This window comes from Mytilus edulis, chromosome 9, assembly GCF_963676685.1.
Source record: "Mytilus edulis chromosome 9, xbMytEdul2.2, whole genome shotgun sequence".
NCBI lineage: Eukaryota > Metazoa > Mollusca > Bivalvia > Mytilida > Mytilidae > Mytilus > Mytilus edulis.
This window is the reverse complement of record NC_092352.1, coordinates 65,973,310-65,985,707: the sequence shown is the minus strand read 5'-3', so window position 1 is coordinate 65,985,707 and position 12,398 is coordinate 65,973,310. Positions and strand designations below refer to the sequence as shown.

At 32.6% G+C, this 12,398-nt stretch overlaps 1 protein-coding gene across 2 annotated transcripts in view; it reads left to right on the top strand.

The window, feature by feature from the left end:
• The window catches only part of LOC139488884 (epithelial sodium channel subunit alpha-like), a 55,738-nt gene extending 44,891 nt beyond the window's left edge, over positions 1-10,847 (top strand). For both annotated transcript variants that reach the window (XM_071274840.1, XM_071274839.1), the window contains exons 12-14: positions 3,822-3,910; positions 7,341-7,416; positions 9,969-10,847. In XM_071274840.1, coding sequence (XP_071130941.1) covers positions 3,822-3,910; positions 7,341-7,416; positions 9,969-10,106 — 303 coding nt within the window. In that variant the 3' untranslated portion in view covers positions 10,107-10,847. The remainder of the gene's footprint in view (positions 1-3,821; positions 3,911-7,340; positions 7,417-9,968) is intronic.
• Positions 10,848-12,398: the final 1,551 nt, after the last annotated feature.

Here is a 12,398-nt window from a genome sequence, read left to right as displayed (position 1 = left end):
AAAAAACTTATTAAGAAGGGATATAGTTACGATACTGTTGTCAGGTCAATAAAGATTGCATATTTTGGCTTTAATATTGATTCACTTATAGGGTCTTTGCATTAGAATTAAACACATTTATTTAAAAACCAGTTGTTGGCATGACATGGGTTGTGTACTTTTCATATATTTTATGATAGTATAATACCAAACCCCTAACGGGAGGGATTGTGCTTGATATTCATATGATGAAGACATAATCTTTCAATCAGTTTAATTGAGGTCTGGAGCTGGCATGTCAGTAACTGCTAGTAGTCTGTTGTTATTTATGTATTATTTTCATTTTGGTTGTTATGGCCTCGCAACGAAGTTGTCGGTGCCATATAGTTTTGCCCTTGTCCGAAATTCAGAAATCCATAATTCCGATATTCCGTAATTCCGATATTCCGAAATTCCGTAATTCCGTCAGTCTGTCAGTCCGCAACAAACCATTATACGGAGTTCTTTTCTAAACGTCTTCATATATTTGGCTGATTTTTGGTATGTGAGTTAACCATGATGAGTTACAGATCAAGTATAAGTTTTGTTCCGCTCCACTTAAATTTTGCCGAAATTACAGACTTTGGAATTTGAGAAATTGTTGAAAATCACAGTTATACAGACTTTTTTCTAAACGCCATCAGATATTGGGCTGATTTTTGATGTGTGAGTTAACAATGATGAGTTACAGATCAAGTATAAGTTTTGTTCCGCTTCGCTATTTTTTGCTGAAATTACAGGCTTTGGACTTTGATAAACTATATCATGTGTTATTGAAATTGCAGATTTTTCAACTTTTTGGGACGGGACCATTCGTGTCGCTTTGACACATCTAGTTTTCTTTTGTTACCTCTTCTGACATCGGACTCGGACTTCTTTTGAACTGCATTTTACTTTGCGTATGTTATGCCTTTACTTTTCTACATTGGCTAGAGGAATAGGGGGTGGATTAAGATCTCAAAAACATGTTTAACCCCGCCGCCTTTTTGCGCCTGTTCCAAGTCAGTCTTGTATGGTTTTTAATTTTAGTTTCTTGTGTATAATTCAGTTTAGTATGACGTCCATTATCACTGAACTAGTATATATATATATTTGTTTAGGGACCAGCTGAAGGACGCTTCCGGGTGCGGGAGTTTCTGCTGCATTTAAGACCTATTAATGACCTTCTGCTGTTGTCTGTTCTATGGTCGGGTTGTTGTCTCTTTCACACTTTGACACATTTCCCATTTCCATTTTCCATTTTATTCATTTTTGGCTGACGATTTATAGATGTTGTACTTCCTTTAAATAAAAAAAAAAGAAAATAATCTACAGCTTAATAATAGCCTATTATGATCCCACACTTCTCCTTGATATCAAATTAATGAGATATGAAGTAAACCACAAAATCAACAAGATGTGCTTCATACCTATATGTTCAACTGTCAATAGATGACAATGTAAGGATGAACAGGAATCTGTATTTCAAAAAATACATTTGGTGTATTAAATAGTTTTGAAAATGCTTTTTAAAATCTTTTTAGCTAAGTGGCTTAGGTTTAGATAATTTAATTTGTCATCGGAATACAAAGGCACGCAAGTAAGGAAGGGAGCAAAACATCACTCCATAAACATAACAGAATGATGTCATACACAAAAACAAAAAGTCGAGAACTTTAAATCACTTCTGTTATGAATATCAATAATGTGGTCATTTTTATAAATTTCCTGATTACAAAATTTTGAATTGTGTCGAAAAACTAAGGATTTTCGTATCCCAGGCATAGATTACCTTAGCCGTATTTGGCACAACTTTTTGGAATTTTTGATCCTCAATGCTCTTCAACATTGTACTTGTTTGGCTTTATAAATATTTTAATATGAGCATCACTGATGAGTCTACTGTAGAGGTGTCACACATCAGCGTATTGCCCCGACGTACGCCGGGTATGTAAACAAATCATGTACGCTGCCAATACGCTAGTAATTTTGGATGCATTCAACCTGTCGATCATATCTGTAACAAGCGTACCTAAGCGTTTATCGGGCGTTCAAGAAACGTATGTTTGCTTATGCCTGGTGTTTGTCTAACGTTGATGGAATGCACACAAGTGCAACGAAGGAAAAAAGTTTCTTAAACGTATTTGAGACGCGTCCATGTCGTATCGTGGACGTTTTATTATGGGGTGTTTGTTACAAACACACCCGCATACGATTTAGTTTAAGTCGAACGATCTCGAAGCGTATACAACGTGCCCTAAGCGTGTCTCAAATTATCTGTAGCGCGTTAAACGCTTGTAGAGTATTATGTAACGTGTGTGTAGCGTATAGGTATACGCTAGACACACGCTTGAGCTGGATGAAAATTTTTATGCTGCATATAAATTTACTTGAGTTGTAGCGTTCACCAAGCGTATACCTTTGTATTTCGACGTACTTCCAACTTTTGCAACGCGCGTTTTACGATTGCTTATCGTTCCTCTGGCGTGCAACTAACGTATACCGACTTTGTCAATTTTCTCTGTACGTTTAGTGCACGCCGGTCTATACAACAATGTGTGACGCCGGCATTATCTAGACGAAATGCGCGTCTGGCGTATAAAATTATAATCCTGGTACCTTTGATAACGGTTTAATTGTTATTAAAATCACAGATAATGTAATTTGTTGATATTACTTTACTAATGAGTTTTATTTTTTATACTGATCTTCCTTAAAGTCTTTAAAGGGTCACTAGCTGTCAAATTCGTTTTCACCGATTTGTCTCAAATTTTCATTGAAATTATCATATACGATTCAAACTAAAACGTATATGTTCATACTAAAACGTATAGCCAAATAAACTTCTAAAATAAACAACTTACGATGCATAAACACAAAATTATGTACCAGCATTTTGTTTGTATTTTAGTCTAGGCGCAGTATAAGTAACCATCCGGGTGACCTTTCGAAAACTAAGTCGACGGTTATACATGTACGACTTGTTGTAAACATAACCATAGACACAGAACTCGTGCAATTGGGTTTTTCTAGGTCTGTTTAATTTCATATTACATGTTAAAATAATGTGTAAATAATCGTTTTTACCTGTATAACAATGAGGGTTTTTTTTGTTGATCGAATCCGTCAATCAAATTGTTTGCCATTGTTTCATTTTCAATGTTGTCTTATACTACCTGAAACACGCCTAGTTCATTCGTAACCATTCTCTATGAGATTTAGCTATGTGGTTCAATTGGAGTTTTCATAAATACTGATTTAATTAGATCAAATTATTCACTTGCAAGGGAATAATTCATAAGCAATTTTTCTTTGCTTATTTTGCCAAAACTGAACCGAACGGTCTGCTAAAATCGAATTTTTATTTCAATATTTCAATTTCATTAATGATTGGAAAAACACACAAACATATGTTTTTCTATATCTCGTTGCTAGCGTTCCTTTAACATATTCATACAGTACATACCTAGAAAATAATATTATTGACATAGACGCAATATACACAATACCATATACAATTGTATATACATGTAGATATCAATAAAAGGGCATATTTTTTGTCTTCTTTGTGAAAAAAATGTAAAGTTTTGTTTTAAAAGATTCCTATTTTATAATTTAGATATACGTGTTAGTATTTTATAAAACAAATAATGAATTTGACAGCCTGTCCCTTTAAATTGAGAACTAGAAATATAAGTGTAGCCTTTATATGTCAAATGTTTGGAAAGAATCTACATTTGAGTTTCGTTACATATACTACTTCATTTAAACTCTTTTATTTATAGTAGGCATAATAGGTGATTATATTATATCTTTCTTTTCAGGAAACTTTGAAAGAAGGGGTATGCTTTAATATTAAAAACAAATGCGTTGATGCTTCACTATATGATAACGAAGACGTCCAAACACAAAGGTATTTAATAAAAATACTTAAAAGATAAAATCTGAAATTAATTGAACTTTTATTTCAAACCAAATTTTTCTTAATTAAATTTGTAGGCATTTATTTTCCTTACATTGAACACTAAACTACAACACGTTTAGAGAATACTTACAAAGTTATAAGTTTATGTATGGGTTTTGCTCATTATTGCAGACCGTACAGTGACTGTTTTTATCCACGTAATTTGTTATGTTGTGGGTATTTTCTAATTGTCTAATTAGCACTCCTACACGTCACCAAACTTACAATTTCGACCTTTTTTCATGACATATCTATAAGACAAAATCTTAAAAAATATACTTCATTTGTGAATGTTTTTTTCTATAGATGATTTGCTTTTCAAGAGCTTGTGGTTGATAAATACACTTACTTTACAGATAAAGGGGCTGTAATTTAAATCGTCTCTGTCGTGTTCATAGATCTTCATAATTCATAAATACTGCATTTTCATTAATTGTTATCGGTATAAAGTTTTTCATTTCTACATGAATATCATTATGTCTTTCCACGTATTATAACCATTTGTGGTTAAAGGAAATTAAGAAAGATAGTAGTAAATTAGTTTTTCACTGATTAAAATCACATAGATATTATTGTTCTTTGTCTCTCATAATGTAAAGATTAAGATGATTTCTTAAACACCATCCGCTGCTAACAGCTTCTCGTTCAACCTTTGGTAGTTTATTTCTTAGTGATTCCATAAATATGGTGTTTCTATCTTCTTTAGAGGGAAATAAGGGAGATAACTTGATAGTTTAGTGTTTACTATGGGTTTCCTATCTCAATGATCGGATACTTCACATAAACTATAAAAAGATTTGCTTTTCGACTTTTTTCGAACTGAATAAATGCACAAATGATGACATGAAGTAAATCAATGTCAATATTACTGTTTTATGTACTATTACATGAAATAAGAGAAAACTACACTTCATTTAAAATCTTTTGAATATTACATGTAATATTAAATTCAAACCTTACGACAAGGGCATGGTTTTATCATGAATAAATAAAGGCAACAGTAGTATACCGCTGTTCAAAACTCATAAATCCAGGGACAAAAAACAAAATCGGGGTAACAAACTAAAACCGAGGTAAACGCATTAAATATAAGAGGAGAACAACGACATAACCAGTATATAGTATCTTATATTTCAAAATTTAAGATCTTTGAAAATCAAGTTGACCTTTGTCCTTGAACTCTATTGCGGTGTTTAAAAACAGTTCTCGCATCGAAAAACGGTAAGTCTCTTCCTTTTTGTTTATGGGTTGTATCATCATATAACTTCCCTTACCGGAAGCAAACGTTTGCTGCAAACTTGCCGCAACCATTTTACCATGCAAATGAAGTTTGCGACAAGCTTGCTGCAAACATAATTATGCAAATTAGATTTGCCGCAAGCTTGCGGCAAATGTTTGTTGCAAACTTGCGGCAAACTTCCAGGAACTACACATATACTAATGTCATGTGTGAAGACACATTCAATGTATCTCTTTCAAATTACATTAGCAACATTTTTACAAAGTCAATTCCTGTCTTTATACAAACAGTCATTGAAAGAATTTTTGCAAACTCATGAGATTTAAGGAAATACATACATGCATTTGAATTTTGAAAAAGGGGCATCTCAAATGACATAATATACCTGTATTAAAAATGAACAAGGTAAAATCTCAAATGTGTTTTGAGACTATAAAGCTAGGTAATAATTGCATTACAGAATCTAACTTAATCTTAATAAACATGATCATGATGGTGCAGTACATCAGTTACAAATTAAAACTTATAATAGCTTAAGTTTTTCAATCACACATACATGTAAATATAGTTGCTTACTTAATTATGTATGATGATAACATTAATTATTTCATTAAAGCATGAAGTTCTATTATTCATTTGTACTTACAAAATTACATAATGATTATCCCATATTATTGAACCAAAATGCCTTCTTGATCTCTTATATGTGAAATGCATCTCAAACACAACCAACATTGACCTAGCCACAATTTCAAATTGTTAGTAACCAGGAAGTGCCAACTAGGCATGCCCAGTCAATATTGTGTAATTCCTGCAATGTTCTGTCAAACATATAGAATGGTCAAAGTTTTCTGCAATCTTACGGCAAACATTCTTTATCATTTTAAACTTTCTGGCAATCTTACGGCAAACATTGATGTTTCTGCAAACAAAGCTAGCGGCAAACATCTGCAAACACTATTTTCTGTGTTCCTGCAAACTTTTTATTTGCAGCAAGCTTGCAGCAAGTCTGCTGCAAGTTTGCGGCAAACAATTCAGTTTCATAAGGGTTATTTCAAACATTCCAAGATAGAAAACTTTTATATACACAGTACCATTTTAACCAAATTTCACTTGTTACTAAAATGTTGTGAACAATTTCCGACAAGACTGCTACCTATAGTCTTGATTTAAATTTCCTTTTGTTGGGCCAGTGACATCGAAACTAAAGTTCCTCGGTCTCTATTAATACCGGATTTATTGATGCACATACTTCATTTCACTCACGTGTGAAACACATAAATGGAAATGACTTTCGTATGTTCGTATGTTTTATCGCTCGATTTGGTCCTAATTATTTGAAAAGATAGAGAATGTAGCACATAATTTGTTAAAGGAATTTTGTCGATGTATTTTACTGTTCCAAAGTATTAGTACAAATTATTTTACTTTACATTGACTCCAAAAATATAAGGTTTAAATATTTTTAAATGAAAAAAGTGACATAATTCACTTCTTTTGATTAACAAAATACCTTTTTTATATCACATAATAGGCTACTGCATACTTTTTCAAAAATAAGGGCTAAAAAGGTTACTTCCGTTTTGCATGAGGTCCATTCAGGTTGACCTTTATTGTCTTTTATGTGAGATTATTGAAATATTCACCATATAACGTATTATAAAAATATCTAAGTCACAATATCGTTATTCCGTAACAAACAATTTAGTAAAAGCGTATATAATGTTCCACTTATATTTCAAGTTTGTCTTAAACAGGAAGAAAATAACATTTCTTATGAGTCGCCAGATAGCTTAGGTCAAATTCAATTTCGAAATTCTGAGGTTATAATGAGTACTTCTGATTTTTTTGTCGGTATCTTTAAAGGTGGTTAAACAATAAACGTTTGATATCTTATCAAATATCTAATGGACACAGGCATCTTTGGAAACCTCCTTTCAATCATCAATCAATAATCAATCATCAATAATCAATAATCAATCATCAATCATCATCAATCATCAATCATCAATCATCCATCATCAAAATAAAATAACCACCAGTATCATGGTATCGTAAAGATAAAAAAACACTTCAAACGTTGTGTCCGATATCGGGAGTAAATTATTTGCACTATTATATAAATTTTCCTGTTTTTAGTATGGACTACGTTAAAGTTGACATATTTTACGAAGATCTGAATTACGAGAGGATAATGGAAACTCCAGAAATTGAGGTGAGTATGAACTGTGACATGTCCGGGAAAGAAGCATTTTTTGACTGATTTTTGTCAATCAAACTGATTGAACTTGAAAACGAGTTCATGAACCCCTTTTTAGCTCACCTGGCCTGAAGGGCCAAGTGAGCATTTTCATCATTTTGCGTCCGTCGTCCGTCGTTGTCGTCCGTCGTTGTAACTTTTACAAAGATCTTCTCTGAAACTACTGGGCCAAATCAAACCAAACTTGGCCACAATCATCATTCAATTTTGGGTATCTAATTCAAAAAATGTGTCCGGTGACCCGGCTAACCAACCAAGATGGCCGCCATGGCTAATAATAGAACATAGCGGTAAATGTAAATTTTGGGTATCTAATTCAAAAAATGTGTCCGATGACTCCGCCCGTGAACCAAGATGGCCGACATGGCTTTAAATAGTACATAGGGTAAAATGCAGTGTTTGGCTCATATCTCTGCAACCAAAGCATTAAGAGAAAATCTGCTGTGGAAAAAATTGTTCATTCGGTCAAGATCCCTGAATTGGTAATTTTAAGAAAATTTTGCAGCCTTTGGTTATTATCTTGAATATTATTATCGATAGACATAAACTGTAAATAGCAATGATGTACATCAAAGTAAGAGCTACAAATAAGTCAACTTGACCGAAGTGGTCAATTAACCCCTAAAGGAGTTATTGTCCTTTATAGTCAATTTTTAACAATTTTCATAAATTTTGTAAATTTTTACAAAATATTTTCCACTATCACTTCTGGTTCATATTCATTATAGAAAGAGATAATTGTAAGCAGCAAGACTGTTCAATAAAGTAAGATCTACAAACACATCAAAAACAGCAAAACACAATTTTGTCATGAATCCATCTGTGTCCTTTTTTTCAATATGCACATAGATCATTATATAGTAGAGTGACACAGGCTCTTTGGAGCCTCTAGTTTTAATGGCATTAGATTTGACAATGTGTGAAGATTTTTTTTGTACCAACGTTTATGGAATTTAAAACTGAGTCACAGATGAATCTTTTATTTTAAATTAGATAGACAAACAGCAAAAGTTTAAAATTTCATCTCCATTTATCTCTTAAAATATATTTGTTATAATATATTTTAAATGACTGGGTGGAAAATTACGGGTCTCTGAATGGGACTCTTGTGGTTTTGTGCAAAATTCAATTCTGTCATAACAAAATCATTTTTGTGTTACAAAACTAAGTGATACAGACTTGTTTTATGAGAACTTCAATTTTGTGATGACAAAATTAATTTTTGTCAAATAGGTATGCAAATATTAATTTTGTATGCAAATATAAACTTATTTGCATACAAAGTTGAATTTAGTGACACAAAAATCACTTTTGTGTTAAATTTGCACTTCTGTTTAAGAAAACTCAATTTTGTCTATACAAAAATAAACACAAAACTGAACTTTGGCATAACAAAAATGAATTTTGTCTACAATCATTACAAAATTCAATTTTGTGTTTATTTTTGTGTAGACAAAATTGACTTTTGTGACAAAAATGACTTCAATTTTGTCTTTGACTTTGTGTTAAATTTTCACTTCTATTTAACAAAGCTCAATGTTGTTTACACACAAATAAACAAATTGAATCTTGTGACAAAATCTCAGTTTTGTATGCAAATTAGTTCACAGAATCCAAACTAAACTAATTTGCATACAAAATTGACTTTTGTCGCCCAATTTTCAAATTAGTAACAAAAGGAGTCTGTGTAACAAAAATGAATTTTGTCATAACAAAACTAACTTTTGTCCAGTGAAAGATAATTTTGTATGACAAAATTTAAATTTGTAGTATGCTACAAATTTTGTTAAACTGAACTCATTTTTGTTGAATAAAACTAATTTTGTACGTTCAAAATTGAATTTCGAGTACAGAACCAAAAGAGTCCCTTTCGGCGCCCCGTAAAAATAGCTTGTATGCAAATTTTCGTTCAAAATCACCATAGGATCTAAACTGTATCGTTTTGCCCATCCGGTAGTCAGTACTTTTGTGCTGACATGAATTGTCATTGATATGGTTATATTTTTAAATTTACTGTTTACAAAATTTTGAATTTTTGGAAATAATAAGGCTCTTCTACCTCAGGCCTAGATTACCTTAGCTGAATTTGGCAACACTTTTAGGAATTTTGGTCCTCAATGCTCTTCAACTTCGTACTGTGTTTGGCCTTTTTAACTTTTTTGGATTCGAGCGTCACTGATGAGTCTTTTGTAGACGAAACGTGCGTCTGGTGTATATACAAAATTAGGTCCTGCATGGTATCTATGATGAGTTTATTTGACCTTAGAACCCCATAATATACAATACATCAATTATTATTATATTTAATTGAGTTATGTGATCTTATAAAATGATTTTACGATAGAAAGGAGATGTATTGGGTATCCATCCGTGACACTAAATCAGTATATGCACAGCAACAACAAATGTTCCCAGTCACAAACTAATCTTCTAATAACTATTCAAAGTCACTTTCTTTTATATTGGTAACGTCTAGTTTTAATCCTCTACAACTTTTCTATTTCCAGAATGCCCAGTTTATGTCAGATGTAGGTGGCGCTGTAGGCCTATGGATTGGATTCTCTGTATTAAGTTTTTTCGAACTTGTACAGTTACTTGTAGAGTGTATTAAGCATGCACTTACATGTAGATGTTTTAGAAATTAGCAAAGGAGAGAAAGCGAGAGCCGAAGAAAATACGTATCGAGTAAAACAAGACATAATTCAGAATCCTTAACTGATGTGGAGAACTCAAAATGTAACTTTTCTTCAATAGAATCTAGATTGTAACGTTTACAACAGATTGAGTATAGACTTCTAAAAAAATCTAAATATATTTCAAAATGAACCGTGATAACATAAGATAATGAGCTCAGTGCATTTATCTCTTTGTCTATCTTGCTTATGTTTTTGTTTATGTTGATTGATTCCGCTGTCTGCTGAGCATATAGTGTTGCTCATGTCTGTCACTTCATTAATTTGTCCTTCGAACATTTAACTGCCAGAACTGTTAGGACTGTTTTGTATAAATGTATGTGTAGCCGACATTAATACGTGAATATATTGTAGAAAAAAAAATTATTTCGAGTTCACACTTTTCTTAGAACAATATTTTTTTTAGGTTTCCAGCAAACGACCGTCTGTGTAGTTGGGATTAAATTATCAAGTATTATCATAATTCATCAAATGTTGTTATCAAGATATAATTATTATATTTAAGATATTTTGTAACTATATGTATATAATGTCTTACAATTTGATATATATTTATTTGTATTCTAAATGACTATATAAAATGATGTGTAAAATGTTTCATACACAACTCATAGTGCTTGCAAAGACAATTTACCGTTGTGAATAGCTAAAAGGAATTTGAGGAAATATAACGAGTGTTCATTCATGCATCTATGTTTGTTTTGTTTTGTTGTTTTTGTACATGAAAAGATGGTAAATTGTTATTTTGTTTTCTTCAGACCTTTTTCTGTGAATCTCAAACCTGAAAACTAATAAAAACGTGCAATACAACTCGAAAGAGGCAATAAAATTATTCAGATTGTGAATAGATCACAAATCTCTTTGAAGCAACAATCCATCTTCCACTTTAAACGATATTTTAGACTACAATATTTCGGCTTCGAACATCACAGGAAAACATTAATTGATAAAATAGATCATCTGGTGTATAAAAATTGATGTTGTTAATGTTCCTGAGCTTGCAATCCTGTCATGATTCATCTATAGGTTTCTGCTGACAAGGAAAAAGTCAAATCACAAAAATACTGACCTCCGAGGAAAATTCCCTCATCAAACGACAAAATCAAAAGCTCAAACACATCAAACGAATGGATGACAACTGTCATATTTCTGACTTGGTACCTTGCAAGATCCTCATGCCCGTCAGACAGTTTTCACTCGACCTTGACCTCATTTCATGGATCAGTAAACAAGGTTTAGTTTTTGATGGTCAAATCAATATCTCAGATACTATATTAAGCAATATAAGGACTATAAGTAGTATGTTCGGTGTATTGAAGGATTGTAAGGTGTACATGTCTAGCTGGCAGGTGTCACCTGACTTTGACCATATTTCATGGTTCAGTGGTTATAGGTATGTTTTTGTGCTTTGGTCTTTTTTTCTTATACTGTATGCGATACGTCTACTATACTTGGTGTATGGAATGATTCTAAGGAGTGCATGTTTAGCTGGCATTGTTCATCTGACCTTTACCTTATTTTCATGGTTCATTGGTCAATGTTTAGTTTTCTTGGTTAATGTTAAGTTTATGAGACAGTTATAATAAAGCTTTATATTTAGGACCATCAACATGATATCAATGATAAGTAAAGAAAGCGAGACATTTCAGCGTGTGCACTCTTGTTTATGTAGAAAATGGTGGATTAAACCTGGTTTTGAAGCTATCTAAACCTCTCACTTGTATGACAGTCGCATCGAATTCCATTATATTGACAACGATGCGTGAACAAAACAAACAGAATAGGTTAAAATGTCACAAATAGAGGTACAACAGCAACACGAACCCCACCAAAAACGGGGGTGATATCAGGTGTTCCGGAAGGGTAAGCAGATCCTGCTTCACATGTGGCTCCTGTCGTGTTGCTCATGTTATTTCAAAGCCGGTAAATAGTCTTATTCGGTAGGTCACATTCGTGAAAAGGGAACGGGATTGTAGATACGACATAAGGAACATAACCGATATCGTCTGTTAAACGGATATTCCTTAACGGTCAACCAACTCGTGATGGCGTCCGTGAAATTTACGAAGAGATGATTTAAACTTCACCATTTGGAACTAAAAATGAAAAAGTCACAATTTGGAAGCTGAAATCATCTCTTTTGTCGTAAAGCTTTTTCAACCGACCCTCTTTGTCAATTTCTAGATGCAAGTCAAGATACGAGGCAGACTTATAATTGTAAGAAGTCCCTAATCATATGACAAA